At 39.0% G+C, this 19980-nt stretch overlaps 1 protein-coding gene across 11 annotated transcripts in view; it reads right to left on the reverse strand.

The window, feature by feature from the left end:
- The window catches only part of MON2 (MON2 homolog, regulator of endosome-to-Golgi trafficking), a 154869-nt gene continuing 134889 nt past the window's right edge, over window positions 1–19980 (reverse strand). For 5 of the 11 annotated variants that reach the window (XM_037887571.2, XM_043548588.1, XM_037887588.2 and 2 more), the window contains 5 exons: window positions 18539–18662; window positions 17583–17790; window positions 10912–10994; window positions 6579–6721; window positions 1–1024 (listed from right to left, as the gene is read on the reverse strand). In XM_037887571.2, the coding sequence (XP_037743499.1) occupies window positions 779–1024; window positions 6579–6721; window positions 10912–10994; window positions 17583–17790; window positions 18539–18662 (804 nt within the window). In that variant the 3' untranslated portion in view covers window positions 1–778. The other 6 variants (XM_043548613.1, XM_043548616.1, XM_037887579.2 and 3 more) reach the window with 4 other exon arrangements.

Raw genomic sequence — 19980 nt, forward strand, 5'->3', positions numbered from 1 at the left:
TTTTTATTTTTTAAAGTTTCTGTGCTCCTGAAAAGTCTGCATTTATTAGCATTAGTTTTTAAACTGTACTTTTTTTTTTTTTTTTGGCATTCTCACACACTCACAATTCTGAGCAGGGCCTTGGATCCTCCAAGCTGCACACTGCGGACAGATCCTTGTGTCTGCACAGAAGCCAAGAGACCCAGGATTGTGAATTGAAGTTCCTCATGTTTTCATCCTTCAATTTTATCTGAGGCACTATGTTTCCTCCAAATCCTCTTCTCCCCATATCTTGTTTTTAATTACCTAAGCTTGCAGTAAAGTTTTCGTAGCTGCTTGAATGCATTCTTAATACAGTACTGCACTACCTACCTCTTCCCATAGAAGGAGTGTGTTAATTTATATAATACTCTTAGTCCTCACTGGGCCAATGTTCCTCCCAAACCTTGCTCTTTTAAATGTTTTCGTAATCAGCCTAGGGCTCATGTAAGCCCATTAACATTTTTATCCATTTATGAAGGAACATTTTTAAGAGAGCCCATTACAATATAAGAAGGGAAGCATCCATATTGTTCTTTTTTTTTTTTTTTTTTACACAATTAAAAAAAGACAAAGAGAAAAAGAAAAGCCAGAAGGTAATGCTTAAAAAGTCATCCCAAACCCCAGAGGAGTTCCTAGATTTTCTCCAAGTCCCAGGTCTGCAGACTCTCCCATGTACAGAAGACTGCTGCCCACCTTTTTCACACATACAAAAACAGAATCAGTTCACTCCCATTCTATAAATTTTCTTTCTCCCTATTCAAGATTCTATATATATTGCTCTCCTCATATTTAAATCCACTATAGCCTTGATTCCACCTATCTCACTAATCTTTTTTCTTCTGGCTCTCTTCCCTGCTTGTCTAGCACTGGCCTCCTCTCTGCCTGTTAACACAGTCTCACCACTGTTGGTGTAAGAGACTTCTCTGCACCTCCTGACATCTGGAATAGACTTCTTGTATGTTTCTGCCTCGTCAGCTCTCCATCTGTTTTCAACTAATGACAGCTAAAAAGAAATGAGAAAATAAGTTCAAGTTTGAGTTTAGTTAAGGATTCTAGTGAGGAACAGTCAACCTTATGGGTTGCAATTTTGTGTTCTACTAGCCTTGCCTATGGTAACCCTTGACAAAACTTCAACACAGTGGTGATCTGTATGGCTAAAATATACATTTTTAGTTAAAATATAATTCTTGATCCCCAAACATATTTATGTCCAAAGCAGAAGCGGTTGTCTACTATTATCATTATTATATATTATTTATCCAGTAATAGTGCCTATGGGCTCTAGTCAGGGCTACTCTGTGTTAGTCGCTGTACAAACATATAACAAAAAGATGGTCCCTCCCCCAAAAGAGCTTACAATTTAAGACTAAGTTGAGAGACAACAGGCAATAGAGAATGTCAAAGGGAGCACTAGGAAACAATTAAACAATACTGGTCAGCATGATAAGTGGCAGTCACAGCATCTCTAATCATTGTGTATGGAATTTGTTTAGACAAAAACAGACGGAGTGTAAAAATAAATTGTCAGTGGCAGCAGACTATAAACTTTATTAGCCAACTAAAAGTAAGACACTTAAAGAGGTTAGCTAAAACCATGCCCATGAAGAGATTTAAGTCTGACATACATGCCAGGCAGTAACTGGTTTTGGGAGACAGCAGGAAATTAAAATATTTATCAGGATTGTCTGTTAATCGTAAAAGCTCAAGACTAAGACCACTTTGTACAACTGTGACAACTTCTACAACTCAAGAGTGATAGCTTACTGTTTTCTGTCTAAATAAAGAAAAAGTTACAACCTGGTGTTACGGCACCACTGGATCTCTTAATTTATCTGTAAATATATCTATATCTTCATGGAGGACAGGATAGCTGCCATTTTGTTGGCATTTGTTTATTTGTATGATTCAATAGGTACTTCTTAGCTGACCAGAACAAAATAAAACCTTATATCACCCCTTTTGCAGCAACTGGAAATGGTCTCAAAATCCAAGGGTGTAAAAAATATTTTCTTATATGATGGCTAAGAATCAATCACATAGAGCACAATTAGTTATGGTTCATGCTTCAGCTGAGTTCTGCATCACTGCGGATATCTAGCATGTGTTCAAAATATTAATTAGAATGGCTCCATGGAGCAAACATGCAGCATAGTGTTGAGACTTCTATCACTAAGTGTTGCTGTGTAACAGAAGCTAACAAAAAACCTCAAAACAAGTATAATGGAGATTGAAAGTATTCCAAAGTAAATGCCTTTAAAACATGCTTAGAAAATAGATCTCTACGAGTTTAAATGTTGTGTATCGAATTTATAAAAAATGTTATGAAAGAAAATAAGAATAGCTGATCTATGAATATCAATTGTTAACCATTCACCCTACTTCCTCATTCAGTACATCCTCTTTTACTAGAAAAAATGTCTTACTCAACTGCTGGAGTAGTACTAACAATGAACTTATACGGACGCACCACAATTCTATCTTACAAGATCCAGAGAGCTAAGGATGAGATGAGAAATGCCTTTTGATCTGGGCAAAAACATAATGCAATCTTTTAAGATCTAATTTCTTGTTTTAGTAAATGCAAATATTATGCCTATTAATATTTTGTTCATTGATATCAGGATACTCAGAGTATTTAATAAACTTGTTAAAAATTGGAAGTTGTGGCAACCTATGTTCTGAATTGAAATTAGGGTATATATTCACTTTTACTTATTAGATAAACTGTGATTATATACAAGCTCGAAGTCTTGCTCATATCGTTGCAATGTCTGAGGCATGGAGCGGAGGTAAGTTCTCCTCAATATCTTGTGTATGTTCCTTTCAGTGTATCTGCAGGACTTTCACATTTTCACTCGTGGCTCCCAATCATTTTTTGGGAGGTGGTGGTTGTATATAGTAATTTTATAATTACTGGAAGACATTTCCCACAGAATCTAGAGCCTTATAGTACATTGCAGGAAGGGAGCTCAAGAAGTTATCCTCGTAAGGCTATAAGAATTACCATGACTCCCCAGCTACTTTTGCTGATCCAGTACATTTTAGTGAATTTTACACTAAAATAAGTTAGGCTCCAACCTTGCAAACATGGATGCACATACTTTACTTCATGTGAGAGTACTGATTTGAATAGGACTACTACTCATGTATATAAAGTTAAACTTATACATATGTATGTGCAGCTTCAGGGTCTACATTTTTACTGGTTAAGATATTTCTCAGAGGATGTACAGAACCTCCATTTCTAGAAATATTGATAAAATAAAAATTCTATGAATCCAAAAAGACTGTATCAGTGCTCCTGTATCAATATTTATTAGAAAACAAGAACCCTCAATAGAGGAAAAGAAAGCAATACTTCAAACGTAAGTAATACTAGAGTTATAAATGAGCAAGATGACATTGTAAAGAGGCTGACTTTCATCCACGGTGAAAAGCCGTCCTTCTAAATGAAATGCTTAAGTTGTTAGCTTTCATAAGCTAGTCATGTAATAAAAAAGGGTAAGAATGTCTGACTAGATTAGACCTCAGCTTTAAGGTGAGTTCCAGATGCCCTAAGAATAATTTGGTGACTAAGGGGAGGAAAAATAAGCTAATAAGTAGAAGGTAGTTGGTTTTAAATGCCTCTTAAAAGGTGTGCCTCCCACCCCCTGGTTATAAAGTACACTAAGTTCTAGAAACAAAGAATATAGACAAATAAAACAGAAGATGTTTTATACAGATCAAGCTGAAGAAAGTTTACTGTACTGAGCATATACTGTTATCCTTTATTGGGTCTGATGCATCTTTAGCCTGCTTTCCCAAATAAAATAAATAGGAATTAAAAACAATAAGCTCTGACATAGCTAGCTAAAATAGATAATTCTAAATTAAAAAAACCAAACCCCTCCCCCCCAATAACTGTAAGTAACACTATGGGCCCTGACCATCCTTCTACTGAAGTCAACAAGACCTGGCCCTAAAAAATATGTTGCTTTCATCAATACTGCAGTTATTTTCAGATTTTCAGTTTTAGAGGACGTTCATTTGGCGTATAGGCTTCCATATTGTGGCATTTTGGAACGGCTTCTCAAAATTAGCTATTTTTACACTAAAAATGAACAAAAACATTGCAAGACCTACCCAAATTCAGATGTTAAGGAAAATATTTGGTTTCCTAATACAAAATTTGTGTTCTCTAAAGCTAGGGAAGAAACTTGTTTATCCAAGCTTGAAGACAGAATTCCATACAACTTTGTTCACTGAGAAATACACAAGGTTTTAAAGCCTGTTGTGCATTTACTGTAGTTTAAAATCATAGAATCACAAAACTGGAAGGGACCTCAAGAGGTCATCTAGTCCAGTCCCCTTCACTCAGGGCAGGACTTAGTATTATCTAGACCATTCCTGACATGTGTTTGTCCAACCTGCTCTTAAAAATCCCCAATGATGGAAAATGAAACGTAAAGGAAAGTTCTCTCTCTCCTATTTTTCTATTTTTAAAATGAGAATAATAAATAATACAATATGGAGCATAAAACGAGCAAGCATTTCAAAACTGTGGTTGCATAGTACTATGCACTTACAGATTCTCTAATTGTGGCCAATTCATAATGAAACACTCTACTAGCAACTCCTCCAACTATACATCAATTCTAAGGTTACCAATTTTGGTTGGACATATTCCTGGAGGGTTCATCACAAGACATTATTGTTAATTAAAGATTAATATTTAATTCCTGGAGACTTCAGGACAATCCTGGAGGGTTAGCAACCCTAAGCTATTCACATAAACCAATGGATATCCTTTAACCTATAAAAGTGTATGCATGATCCTTGTTTTTAATATCTGCACAATATTTTAAAAGTCCGGAACCTAAAGTTAACCTATTAAATCCATAGGAAGTTGTCTGCCCAATTTTAAAAAGCACTGAGCAGCCAACTCCTCCCAAGGACCTCATCTGATTTCATATAATCATAGAAATGTAGGCCTGCAAGGGACCTCAGTAGGTCATCTAGTCCAGTCCCCTGCACTGGGCCAGGACAATAGCAGCTACTAAGAATTCAGCCCTTTGGAAAAACCAGGTAGGTGCCTAACTGTGGACGTAGGATCCCAACTTTCGACTTCTATGTTTTTAAAGCTATGTTTTAAAGCGCTTCATATGGATGATAATAAATACCTAAATACAGGTAAAATATTACTGAAACAATTCAGTGAATAGGAATATAATATGCTATATCACAATTCAGTTTTATAAAGAACAGTACTCAAAAGTATTCTGCTTCAACTATGTAGTACATGAAAGAGAAAATTCACATTTTACTTCATGACAGAAAGTTTACTGCACTTCTAAATGAATAACAATCTTCAAAAATACACTTCTCATGGTTTATATCACGTGCACATTTTATACTTGAAGGTTAGAACAATTATTGTTTGGGCTGAAAAGACAGTACAAAACAGAGTGCTTAAGATTACTGAAACAAACAAAAAAAGTTACAGCCAAATATATCAGATATTTGAAATCACCTTTCTTGGATCATAATTCAAAGACAATGACAACTAACATTATGGGCAAAAAAGAGATATAAATCCCAAATATGAAACATTCTTGTAAAGCAGGACAACTACCACCAAAAACAAACATAAAAATGGATAGACTTACGTAAATGAATATGTTGAAACAAATGTTTTGTGATGTGAGGTACGGTAGAGTTGGAGTGCTACAGTATATTTCCACATATTCAACTCATTTCAAATCATCTACTTTAAAGTTTGAAATCAGCAGATCATTGGCTATTTGCTGCTGTCTGTCATCATATGACCTCTTTGTTGCGATGTTGAGATAAGATACATTCAAATAAGCAAAAAATTAACTGCATGATCAGATATGAATAACCATATCTGCCAATTATGAAGGCAAATTGTAAGTAAAAATGCAAGCATAGAACTTAGTATTCATAATAAATACATTTTCAAGCATTTAACATTATCAATATTTTAAAAAGAATTTAAATAATAAATGCAACTATTTTATACAGAACTGTACCATTTATTATACACACAAGTTCATCAGTTCCCTTTGTTTACAAAGGCTGGTTACAGATAATCATATGGAATGTTACAGTACCATCTTGCATAAAATTTTAGTACAATTTTGTACTTGAAAAAAGGGTGCAAAACACCAGCCTAATAAATCTGACTGAATTGAAATACTTTTTTTAAATTACATCATTAACACATACACCACAAGCTATACATAAGCCCACTTTTCAGTCACCACTTCAATATATTGTAGCAAGTACATTAGGTTACAACTGATTCCATCTAGTCAGTTAAATTTATTAAAGGCTTGCACTGCTACTCACTCTGGAACCTTTGAGCTGTAAGCTTGTATGCATGAATTACAAAGCTCTTGTTAGTACAGTTGAAAGGAGATCAACGCTGGTTGCCAAGTACTAGTCACAAGAGATTTCCTCAGAGAAGTCTCAGTTAGGAACAAACATTCTTTTTTGGGATACTTTTTCTCTTTCAAAAATAAAAAAGTTTTATCTTTTCAAGACTCTCCATTCTGTACCTTGGGTGCTGGTGGATGCATGAAGTCCTTAAAGGGAACTAGTGCCTCCTTGAGAGCTGAACAGACTTCCGAGGATGAGCAAGTGATACATTCAACTAAAGTTGGGTACAACGCAATAACTTGTGCCCATGTGTTTGCATCAACTGTAACAGAAAAGTACAAAATGAAATAATGTAATATTGTTCATATTTTTACAGTAGAAAAGCATTTTTAATTAATATGTAAAGAAAAACACTAAAAGCTATGGGACACCAGATTTTTACCTCAATATCTCATTGAACCCCAAATGGTATTTTTTTTTTAATATAAAAAGGGGAGAGCAGCTCAGGACCTCAACCACCCTGTCAAAATTGGTGCTACGAGGTGGAAGATTTGTGAGGTTGAATATTGGGAAGTGGGTGGTTTTCTCCTCTGGAATCTTTGTCTCTTGCACTGAAGTTCATATAGCCTCTGGGAATTGAATGGGGCAGGACCTCTGTGCTGTCTGGGACCTACTAAACTCTCTCTTTTGGGTACATGTATAGATAATAGAATATTAGGGTTGGAAGAGACCTCAGGAGGTCATCTAGGCCATTCCCCTGCTCAAAGCAGGACCAACACCAACTAAATCATCCCAGCCAAGGCTTTGTCAAGCCAGGCCTTAACAACCTCCAAGGACAGATCCTCAGAGAAAATGTAAAGTGGCCTTTGGAGTCCTTTAATGCGTCCACTCATCCTATGCTGTCAGTGAACAGTTTAGTACCATATTCTGGACCTCCTCTGGAAATCCTGAGAGCTGAAACCAGGAGGTCCTCTTCAAAACTACTGCCTTAGAAATAGACTGAATGGCAGTATCAGCAGTGTCAAGAGAGGCCTGCAGAGATGGTATGGCGAGCAGTTGACCTTCTACAATAATTGCCTGGAATTGCTCTGTGTGTTCTGCTGGTAGATATTCAATAAAGAAGTTCAGCCTGACATAATTTGTATGGTTGTACTTCGTCTGGTAGTTGGGGATTCTGAATTGTAAAGTAGCTGAAGATTATTTTCTACCAAACATGTTGAAGTGCTCTTCCACCTTGCCGTGTCCTAGAGCTCAGTGTCCAGCCCAAGCCTGAACATCTACACTGTGATTAAACAGTCCCTTAGTCCAACTCCCGTGAACCCAAGTCAGCTGGCCTGGGCCAGCTATGGGTTTTTAATTGCAGTGTGGACATACCCTTAGTGGCCACGGAGCGAAGAAGGCATCTCCTAATGAGTTATGGTGGTGTTCCCCTCCCTGCGCCTCACAAAATTGTGGGAATTTCTTGTTGCATGGCATCAGGAAGAAGTCTATCCCTAGACAGCCATAGGTGAGAACTACCCGTAGGATAGGATAGCTCAGCTCCCATTTGTAGTCCTCACAGAAATGTCTGTTCAGTGATGCTTCGCAGACCTAACAGAAATGCCACTGAGATGTTGATTTGGTGGGTTATGCACCAGTTACAAATTTCATTGCTTCTGTGCACAAGGATTGGGATTGTGCTCCTCCTCAGCAGTTTACATAATATATGGTAGCTCTGTTGTCCATCATGTCTCTTCTGAGTGACCCTTGATTTTGAGTAAAAAATGACTGCACTTACATTGAACTGCTCTGAGCTCAAATAGATTGATGTGAAGAACAGGACCCTAATGGGTCACCTGCCTTGTGCCATGAAGTCACCATGGAGGTGAGCTCGCCAGCGTAACAGAGAGGCATCTGTGATGATGGTCCTTGTGGGGGATGAATGCAAGCATACCTTGCAGGGATTCTTCCACTCACGGAGAGTTGACAGATCAGAGACAGACACCCTCTTGGACAAGTTGTGCTTGAGCCAGGCTTGAAGGCATTGGGAATGAAGTCTGGGATGAGGTCCTACAAACGTACAGGCTGCATATGGCCCACAAACTGCAGACAGGCCCTTGCTGTAGTTGGTGTGTGGGAAATTAATAAATATTACATTAAAAAGTTTAAATTAAAAAAAATCAGACTGGCAAGCTAGCTAATTTGAAGTTAACTGACACTGCAAAACTCTGTCTCTAGCACAGGCAGCTGAGGAAAAAAACTGGAGTGGCAGCAGGTTTCAGACTGGCGCACAAGGACGTATTAGGTGCAGGGGCAGACACTGCTACCAAACAGACACACCCCTGAAGTGTGCTACTAAACACTTGCACACCCATCGGGACAACTACTCTAAGAACCACCTATTTATCAGGGATGGGATAGATACACAAAGATGACTATCCTACCTCACAAAGAAAGAGCTGACAGACAATGAAGTTATGTTGTGGCTTTGTGCGCAAGTTAACCATCTACTATATAAAGCTAAAGCATTTTCAGGTTAGTAGGTCTCCAGGGTTTAATGTAATGCATACTATGCTTTAGGATCATAAACTGGATAGAAAATCTCAGATACAGTGGATTCCGCTTATTAACAAACTCTTGGTTTCCAGCAAAAGTTTCCATTATCCAGAAGTTGCCAACAAGTGGAAGGCAGGTTTGTGGGGCTGTGGCCAAGAAAGAAAGTGCTGGGACATGCGGGTATAACCTTGAGAGCGCATGGAAAGGTACCACGCAGCTCCATGTGTCCCCAGAACCACCATTCCCTGTGGAAAGCCCCAGCATCGGGGATGCAGCTCCCCATCCTGCTGCTAATCTGCCCACAACCTCCCCTCCCAGCCCACAGTGCTGGGATTTTGGCAGGAGATACAGGCACCCCAGTCTGTTACCTCCTTAGCTGGCAGCAGATCTCTGGGTGCAGTCGGGTTTGTGGAACTACAGCCAGGGAAGGCACGTCCCAGTGCTTCCTTCCCTTGTGGAAGCCCCACAAACCTGCCTGTGGCTGGGACCTTTCTACCAAAAAAAATTCTCAGTAGTGTCATGCAGTTGCTACTATTTGAATCCCATTAAGTCAACGTGATGGGACTGGTTCCTGGCAAAACGTTGCTATTAACTGGAAGTTGTTAATATCAGGACTGCTATTAAGTGGAATCTACCATATTTTGCTCTTGTTTTGCACATTATTTCAGTAATGCGCTGCAGAAAATTTCTGTATGATTTTATAGACTTCCAGAGTTGGCAAAAAGCAGCAGCTTTTTAACAGTGTCCATTCTATTCTTGTTGAAAGCTTCCTTAGTTTTGTATTTTTCTCTTCTGTTCGTGCTAAAAAAATGTAGAGAAAGTTTTAAGGGAGTTTTCAATCGGCACTTTAAGGAACGTGATCATGCCTGAAAAAAATGTGAGCCTCCTTGAAAAGTGTCAGTTAAAAATGTGCTTCTGATTGGGGTAGGAGAGGAAAATAAAAGCAATTAGCCATCCAAAGTGATAGCTGCAAGAGTCTTTTTGAAGCTTTTCAGTAACCAGGCCTCTTGTCAATTTCAGAACCCTTCCAGAATGCAAGAACAGAGACAGCAGAGGGCATGACAGGACAGCACAACACATGTAATATCCACGATAGTACTTCTCATCCAGTTCAACAGCTGGGAGTTTTAAACTATATGCCTTGTTTAGTTTGCTGTCTATTTTGAGCTCCCTGTCCTAAGAAAGTTTTTTCCAACAGCTTGAAGTTTTACTTTTGATTTTGGAATACAATGGTTAAAAACAAGCACAGCTCTTGATGAACATTCCTTAATTGACTATGGTCAAGAATGACCTGGATGTAAGTTTTCCAAGAGCAATGGTTAAGACTACTGGTGAACACTGCCCATAGGGACCAAAAATGTTCTAAAAGCAACAGGAGTTCTGCTAGTGTAGCCAACACTCAGAAGTAAAAATATTACACAGACAGTATCTTTAGAAAAAGTAAACTTATCCCTATCACGTTACATAAATGACTATCTTAATCTTAATGGACCTAATAGTGAATGAGAACTGTAAGACTGAATAGAATATGGTTTGGGTAAATAAGGATCTAGCAAGATTAAGGGATGTAGACTACAATGGGAGATAGCTACAAAGATAGAATGAAATTTTTTTTAAAGCTCTTATCATATTTTATAGGAATTATTTACCAAAAAATGTTTTAGATTAAGAAAGGGCATTGGCACTACAGCTGGAAGCTTTCTAGTCTAGTGATACTCTAGTGATACTCTTTTGTAAAGTGCTGTGAGAGCGACTGATGAAAAGCTCTATATAAGAGTTAGATATTATTTTATGTCACCTGCATCTCAGAGATGTAGGCTGATGGACCTATTAAAGAGATGTTTTAAAAATTTCTACTTTCTACTTGAAAGGGCAAATTAAGAATCTTATGGAGGATACTTTTCTTGGAAATAGCGATTTTTGCACAAACATATTACATCCACAATTTTGTTTAGACTTCTGATTAAAACAACTTACCATTTTCAGGCTGAGTTTTCTTAAGTGAATCTATTAGAGTACTGACAGCTTTTAAAACGAATATGATTTCTGTTACTTGCTGCCTACAAGGGGAAAAAATATAAACTATCATCAACTGTACAATTTCAAAAAATGTTTCCCAGAATATGATTCTTCTGTTGACTTTTATATAGCAAATACAAAAACAAATTTTGAACAATAAAACCTTTGGGACACAACCCAGTGAAACCAAGGTTATTTAATGCTGTAATTAACATTCATCTTTAGCTGATGCCATTTCCCCACCTGTGACCAATTTATATTTAATTTTTAGAAATCATGTCAATACATAGGCCTCAATCATGCAAACACTAATATATGTGCTTAACTTCAAGCATATAAATAGTCCCACAGAAGTAATTTATTCAATCATGTACTCAATGGATAAAATTTGCAAAAGCTTTTGAATGGGACTGAGATGCCTAAGTTATTTAAGTGTTTGGGTAAACAAGGCTCTAGCAAGATTAAAGGATGTAGACTACAATGGGAGATAGCTACAAGGATACAGTGAAATTTTCTTTAAGCTCTTATCATATTTTATAGGAATTATTTAACAAAAATGTTTCAGATTAAGAAAGGGCATTAGTACCTTTAAAAATTTTACAATATATTTAAGTTCAGCTTTCTATTTCAACAATTATGGTATGAATAATGCTTCAGAATACTGTTACTTTGCTATTATTTTATTTTTAGGAACTTGATTATTTTCTCATCAACCTATCAATACCTCTGCTAGAAATAAAGGAAGAGATGGTTACAGAAACTTGTATTTCATTGTCTCTGAAAATTGTACTACTATATGTTGCACTCCTGAACTCTGGGTAATAGTCCTGAGGATAACCACTTCTTAAGGTCCTTCCAATCAAAAGCTTCCCAAATTTGGCATTGACATTTGATCTGAAACTCCCTGCCCTTACACATTCTTCCATAAGAAATGGTAACTCACCCTGTGCAGTAACTGCAGTTCTTCAAGATGTGTCCCTCTGTGTCCACACTCTAGGAGCATTTGTGCCCCTTGTACTTCCATGGGAGATTTTTCATAGCAGTGTCTGTTCGGCCTGAGCATGCGTGTTACTCCACCTTGTGCTCCATGGTGTTGCTATATAGCATTGCACAGACTAACCATCGTCAGTTCCTTCTCTACCATGAAGCCCCATGACAGGTAACTGCAGCAGAGCAGAAGGAGGGTGGGTAGTGGAGCACCATCGGGTCATACATCTTGAAGAACTGCAGTTACTGCACGGGATGAGTAACCATTTCTTCTTCCTCGAATAGTGTCCCTATTGGTTCTCCACTCTAGGTGACTACAGAGAAGTTCCCTTTTAAGGAAGAGGCGGCTTTGGAGTCTAATTCAGTGTGTAAGAAAGTACTGCTGAGCCAAACACAGTATCAGAAGCAGAGTGGTGAATTATAGCATAGCATTCAGCAAATGTATGCATAGAAGCTCGTGTTGAGGTTTTAAATATTTCAATGATAGGAACATTCTCAAGAAAGGCTGGAGGTGGAAACAGATTTCAGAGTGAGTTTGTATGTCAGTGGGTGCTTCAAGATTATGAGATCGGTAGCAGTTACTAATGCAGTCAGTTATCAAGCTAGAGAGCCTCTGTTTAGAGATTGCAACTCCTTTTGTTCTGTCTGTGATCAAGACAATATCGGGAGGTCATCCTGAAATGTTTAGTCCTATCAAGGCCAGGGCTCTCCTAACATCAAGTGTGCGGAGCAATGCCTCCCTCTGATCCTGGTGAGGTTTACAGTGAAAGACAGGGATGTGAATGGGCTGATTAATATGGAAATCAGAGGGTACCTTTGGAAAAAACTTGGGGTATCGTCATAATGTAATATTGTCTCTGAAAAATATGGTGTGTGCCATAAAAACCCCATTTCCCCTACTCAGTGAGCCAATGTGATGGCAATCAGAAATGTCACTTTTACTGAGAAACAGAGTTGTGAGCAGGCAGCCATAGGTTCAAACAGTGGTCTTGTAAAGCATTTAAGAACCAAACTGAGGTTCTGAACTGTAGTAGGGCATTTAACTGGCAGAAAAAGGTTGCACAGGCCTTTGAGGAACCTCATTGTCGTTGGGTCGGCTGATATAGAGTAACCTTCTATTGGAGGGTGGCTGCCAGATGAATGCTAATGGAACTCGGTGATAACCCCGAGGTCTGTAGTTCTAGAATGTAGTCCAGTACATCTGGCAGCAATGCGGTTGTTGGTGCAATGTGTTTCACATCGTACCAATGGGCAAATCTTGTCCATTTTTGTAAGTGCAGGGCGTAGACTGCATTTTCTATGCCCATGAATCACCGACCAGCTATGCTTTGAGGTGAAGGATTCTAAGACTGGGGTGAAGGATCTCTCCACTCTTCTATGAGAGGAGAGGAGGAGCGGCATGAAGAGTAATTGGGCAGAACACTGTCATCTGTATCAGATAAGGACACCATGTTTGTCAACTCTGGCCTTGTCCCTTTTTGAGTAGGACTCTGGATACTGGAGGAGTTGGGGGGAACGTATACAGAGACCCAGCGACCACTGGAAGAGAAAGGCATTCCCCAGGGATCAATGACGCTGACTAGTTCTGGAGCAAAACTGGGTGCATTTCCTGTTTATTGCTGGGGTGAAAAAGTCTATCTGAGTACCCCATTGGTAGAATATATGGTGAAGTATGGTTTAATCTATCTCCCACTCACGGTCTTGAGAGAAGTGCCTGTTGAGTCTGTCTGCGGTCACGTGCTGAACTCCTGGAAGGTATTTTGTGATAAAAATCTGATTGCATATTCTCCAATTCCAAAGCTTTATAGCCTCAGCACAAGGGAGGGGGATCTTGCTCTTCCTTGCTGGTTTATATAAAACATTTATGACATGTTGTCAGTCATGACCTTTATGTTTTTGCCTCTAATTAGTGGCAGGAAACTGGAGACATGCGCATCTGCCTGCTCTTGATACCAGATAAACCCCTTTTTGAAGGCCCCAGACTCCATCTTGTATCCCCGGCCTCCATTTTGAATAAGCAAGAGTCTCTCCACTATTAGATGAAAGCTGTAGGTTATGTAGTACTGAAATTGACAGGGGAGAAGTTGACAGGGAAAACAGAGGTGAGATAACGTTTACCATGAGGTTGGACACCTTCTGGGTACATTAGAGACAATGTTGCAAAGAGGCATGAACAACCTGCAACAAGGCAGTTTTTGATCATAAGACTAGGTATATTAGAAACTGTGTTACAAAATGGCAAGTAATGAGGTAATTTTGATCATGAAACCAGATATGTTAAAAATAAATGTTATAAGTGGTATGTGCTCTGGAGAGTTCTGACAAAAAGTTATTAGCAAAAGCAAGCAAAAGAACATGTCAATCAAGCCTGTCAGAAAAGGATAGAAGAAGTACAGAGGACATCAGTGTTCTGTTCGTTTGCTTTGCCTGTTCGGTACTATCTATTCAGTCCAGTAGAGGGAAAAGACCAGGAGCAGTTCACTAAAGAGGGAAAAGACCAGGAGCAGGACAGCAGCAGAAGATCAGAGAGGAATAATCTGAAGACTGTTACCAGGAACAGTCAGCGGCCTGTGAATGACTGATCACCATAAGCAGGGTGCAGTCACTTAGCATCATGTCAAACTGTGTGGTAACATAGTTTTGTGGAGCGCTTTAGCCTGTTGTGTTGGGGATTTGTGTTATTGTGTTAAGGATTTGTGTTTGCACCAATAAAAGGGTGACTTATTTTGAAAAGATACTACCTGCATCAAACATTTATTAGAAATCTGTATCCATGTCCTCCAGGAATTGCTTTAGCCACCCTGGAGATTCATACCTGATGGTTAATAGGTGGGTTGTTTTGAGGGAGCTTTTGGTAAACCCTGGAGGGGTCACTAGGTGAGCTACTGGGAGCATACCTAAATTCTGTTTCCAGGGTAACACTGAGTTCCAGGAGGAAGATATGCAGAGAAGTTTCTTGGGGCGTCCACCTACCCTGAACTGTTGGGAGTCTAGACGCGCATGCCATCCCAACAGAGAAGCATCTGTCATTATGACAGTCCTTGGGGGGAGTACAGATGAAGGGGACTCCCGCACACAAGTTGTGAGGATCTTTCCGCCAACTTTACAGAACTGGGTATGGAAAGCAACATGTTGAGACTGTCTGCTAAGCGAATAAACCATCCTGACCTACCCTTAAATACATCGCATAAGCAGTCATGTGTGATCTATAGGGCCCTACCAAATTCATGCCCATGAAAAAAGCATCACAGACTGTGAAATTTGGCCTTTGTGTGTGCTTTTACCCTATACTGGACAGATTTCAAGGGGGCGGGAAGACCAGCATTTTGCAAATTGGGGGTCTTGACCCAAAAGGGAGTTGCAAGGGGGGTCCAACAAGGTTATTTTAGGGGGATCATGGTATTGCCACCCTTACTTCTGTGCTGCCTTCACAGCTGAGGGGCTGGAGAGCGGCGGCTGTTGGCCGGGCGCCCAGCTCTGAAGGCAGCGCTGCTGCTAGCAGCAGCACAAAAGTAAGGGTGGCAATACCATACCATGCCATTCTTACTTCTGCGCTGCTACCTTCAGAGCTCGGTGGCTGGAGAGTGGCAGCTGCTGACTGAGAGCCCAGCTCTTCAGGCAGAAGCAAGGGTGGCAATACCATACCATGCCATCATTACTTCTGCGCTGCTGCTGACAGCAGTTCTGACTTCAGAGCTGGGATACTGGCCAGCAGCCGCCACTTTCCAGCTGCCCAGCTCCGAAGGCAGCACTGCCACTAGCAGCTGCACAGAAGTAAGGGTAGCAGTACCGCAACCCCCGCTACAATAACATTGCAACTCCCCCCGAACCCCCCAACTCCTTTTTGGGTCAGGACCCCTACAATTACAACACAGTGAAATTTCAGACTTAAATAGCTGAAGTCATGAAATTTACAATTTTTAAAATCCCATGACTGTGAAAGTCACCAACATGGACTGTGAATTTGGTAGGGGCTTAGTGATCTATAATGAAAGTGCAGCCACTGTATTCCCCAGGAGCCAGAGACAGTGCCTGACCAGGGTCTAAGGGCTGACTGGAATCTTACTGATTAAGTCCGCAGGGGACATAAACCTGTGCATTGGGAGGAAGGCTCTTTTGCACAGGGGTCAACGTGGACTTCAGATTGCTCAATTGCAGGCTCAGCTTCAGGAAGAGTTCTATGGCTTCGTACATTGCCTGAGAAGTCACCTCCCAGGAGTGTCCTTTCAGAAGCCAATCGTCTAGGTAAGGCAACACCAAAATTGCATTCCTGCAGAGATGAGCCACTATTACTGACATGATCTTTGAAAATACCTGTGGGGCATATGATAGGCCAAAATGGAGTACCCTGTACTGAAAATCATAGAAGTGTTGGACTGGAAGGGACCTCAATAGGTCATCTATTCCAGTTGCTTACGCTCAAGATAGGACTATGTAAAACTAGACCATTCCTAACAGGTGTTTGCCTAATCTGTTCTTAAACCTTCAATGACGGAGATTCCACAACCTCCCCCGGCAATTTGTTCTGGTGCTTAACTACCCTGACACAAATTTTCCTAATGTCCAACCGAAACCGCCCTTGCTGCAATTTAAGCCCATTGCTTCTGGTCCTATCCTAAAGTTAAGGAGAAATTTTTTCCTCCTCCTCCCTGTAACAACCTTTTATGTACTTGAAAACTATTATGTCCCACCCCCAGTCTTTTCTTTTCCACTAAACAAAACCAATTTTTTCAATCTTTCCTCATAGGTCATGTTTTCTAGACCTTTAATAATTTCTGTTGCTCTCTTCTGGACTTTCTCAAATTTGTTCACTTCTTTCCTGAAATGCAGCTCTCAGAACTAGACACAATACTCCAGTTGCGGCCTTATCAGTGAGGACTGGAGTGAAAATTATTTCTCGTCTTACTTACACCTCAGAATGAAGTTTGCTTTTTTGCAACAGTGTTACACTGTTGAGTCATATTTAGCTTGTGATCCACTATAACCCCCAGCGTCCTTTTCTGCAGTACTCCTTCCTAGGCAGTCATTTCCCATTTTGTGTGCGTGCAATTGATTTGTACTGGCCGACTGTAAAGCATAGGAATCATTTGCGGGATGGGTGGATCTCAATGTGGAAATATGCATCCTGAAGTTCGAAGGCTGAGAACTAATCTCCTTGATCCAGTGATGGGATTATTGTTGCAAGTGTCACCATTCTGAATTTTTGTGCCTTGACAAAGTTATTGTGTACTCTTAAATCTAGGCTGAATCTTCAACTACCACTCTATCCGGAATAAAACCCCTTCCCCTCTGCTGTGTAGGAACTGGTTCTATAGCACCTACGTGTAGAAGGGGGTCTATTTCCTGCCGTAGCAGCTTCTCATGGGAAGGGGGGATGACAGGGAGAAGAGGAAATTATCCCCAAAACCCACTTGTCCATAGTGATGGACTCCCAAGCCCACTGGAAGTGGTAAAAGCGGTTCCCAAAAGGAGGAAGACTGGTGAAGTCTTGCACTTAGAGTGGAGCACCCATACGGACACTACTTGAAGAAGAACACAGATTTTTTTGGGTCAAATTATATTCTTAATTATAAATAAATTTTTTTCTACCATAATATATTGGCACGTTTGGTTTTTTTGTTTGTTTTTTAAACAGTACATACCGTGGAAGAGGACACTTGCCACTTAATCTTTCATCTTCTATGTAGCGATACAGTACATCCTGTGATCTTTTCAAGAGTACAGACAGTGCCATTCTAGAGATGTATCCTTCCTGAGGAGTTGTGACTTTATTACTGAATGAAAACTGAAGCAGCGTTTCAAAGCACATCTTAGAAAATTCTTCTCTCATTCGAATATCTATTTCTGCTTCTGTCAAAGTAAAATAATCTTTAATAGTGCAACAAGCTTGGTAAACATACTGTATTTTTTAATTTCAATAGCTGCCTTAATCATACTTACAGTATTTAAAATATTTACAAATACTGTAAAGCACACATTTTGAAAAAAGATAGCAGTACAGCCATTTTTAAATAGTACATAAAATTCAGAAACAGCTGCATATTTTCAATTAGTGTTTAACTTAGCTATTAAGCTTTAATCTAAAAGCAATGTCTAGTCAGTTACACCCCTTAGTTTTATCAAGGTCACTTAATTTCAAAGAACAAGATTTTTTTTTTTTTATGGATTGCAATTGCCTGAAATTATTACCAGAACCTATTTTAACTTGCATGCTGGAGACCAAAGTGAGTGGGAAGTGGAGGAAGACAGTTTAAACAAACAAACAAACAAAAGGACTCAAAACCTAGGTAACTACAAAGACAAGAGTGCATCCTTAAAAAAAGATATTTGCCCGAAAATGCAGAAATATTACCAGAAAGTTGCAAACAAAATACTATGCATTCTTCATAGCATGAAAGTTATCCCATAGATTAAGAAATTACAGTATTTGAGATCACCTCTGTGAGCTGGAAACTTATTCATGATATTGGTGAATAAGTAATACATGCAGTTTAAAATCTTTGGTAAAATCAGTATTGTAATATGCACATTTTAATTTGCCTTCCACAGGATTTTTACACTGTTTTTATATCTTTTGTTTATAATTCAGGTAACATACCCGTAAACGAGGATGACTGAGAATGTATTGAACCTTTATTAAGCATAGTCATTATCTGACCAACAAATTCCTTGGGAATAAAATTAGCATATGGCAGTATCTCTGTGCTGATGAGCTGCACCACCTAAAACAAATGAAATACATTTAAATTTGTTTTCTAGGAAAAATTCAGTGATTAAAATTATAACTAACACTTAGAAGACATATATAAACTTAAAGAAATGGAACAAGATACGGAAAGTTATAGTCTGGATGCATTAATTAAATGTAACAAAACAATGTTCAAATAAAGTATGAATAATGGTCATGCTCAGTGAAACTTGAGAAGCAACATCTTTTATATTTACTATGCTTACTGTTGTAAAATTGCTAATACAGGATGGCTAAACTTTTCAAAAATAGGATCTTAAAATTAGGCTTCTAAATTCATATTTTAGGGATCTGCCTGATCTTATGAAGGGCAGATCACTCAATATATCCCACTGAATTTTGAAAATCATTGCTGAAATGTTTACTTCAAACTGAATTTGGAGTTAGGTGCCATGCCCATCAGTAGATCTGTTTTACTGCATACTAGATCTAGGTCAGTGGCTCTCAACCTTTCCAGACTACTGCACCCCTTTTCAGGAGTCTGATTGGTCTTGCATACCCCCAAGTTTCACCTCACTTAAAAAGTACTTGCTTACAAAATCTGACATAAAAATATATTAGTATCATAGCATATTATTACTGAAAAATTGCTTACTTTCTCATTTTTATCATATAATTATAAAATAAATCAATTAGAATGTAAGTATTTCACTTGTATTTCAGTGTATAGTATATAGAGCAGTATAAACCAGTCATTGTCTGTATGAAATTTTAGTTTGTACTGACTTTGCTTGTGCTTTTTATGTAGCCTGTTATAAAACTAAGCAAATATCTAAATGAGTTGATGTATCCTCTGGAAGACTTCTGTGTAGGTTGAGAACCACTGATCTAGGCCACTACAGGGGACCCTGCTTCCATTATTAATCCTGAGCTCTGTATATCCCGGCTGCAGTCCTTGGGAGATAACTGAAGCTAAAGCACTTAATTATCACTGCCCTTCAATCTAGAACTCTTAACTCAGCCCTGGTGTGAAAAATGACCAGTCTCTCTTCATTCAAATGTCTCTTCCTTCTCCAAGGCTTTTCCAATGTTAACCCAACCAACTACTATAACACACCTATTTAAACTGCAATGCTGTCTGATAACCTGCCTGAGGTCATCAAGGGCACTATGAGTCTAAGCTGCTTCATCTGTCCATTCAGATTTAAAAGTGTCTGGAGCAAGGACCATATTTTCCTGTTCTTTCTTTCTTTGTTTTTTTCTAGAGGTGAACACAGTCACTGCTTAAATAATCATGATTACTGAATGCGTACAATCTCTTGGCTAATCAAGTGTTGCTTCACTCTTAAGAA

This window comes from Chelonia mydas, chromosome 1 (genome assembly GCF_015237465.2).
Source record: "Chelonia mydas isolate rCheMyd1 chromosome 1, rCheMyd1.pri.v2, whole genome shotgun sequence".
NCBI classification, from domain to species: Eukaryota; Metazoa; Chordata; order Testudines; family Cheloniidae; genus Chelonia; species Chelonia mydas.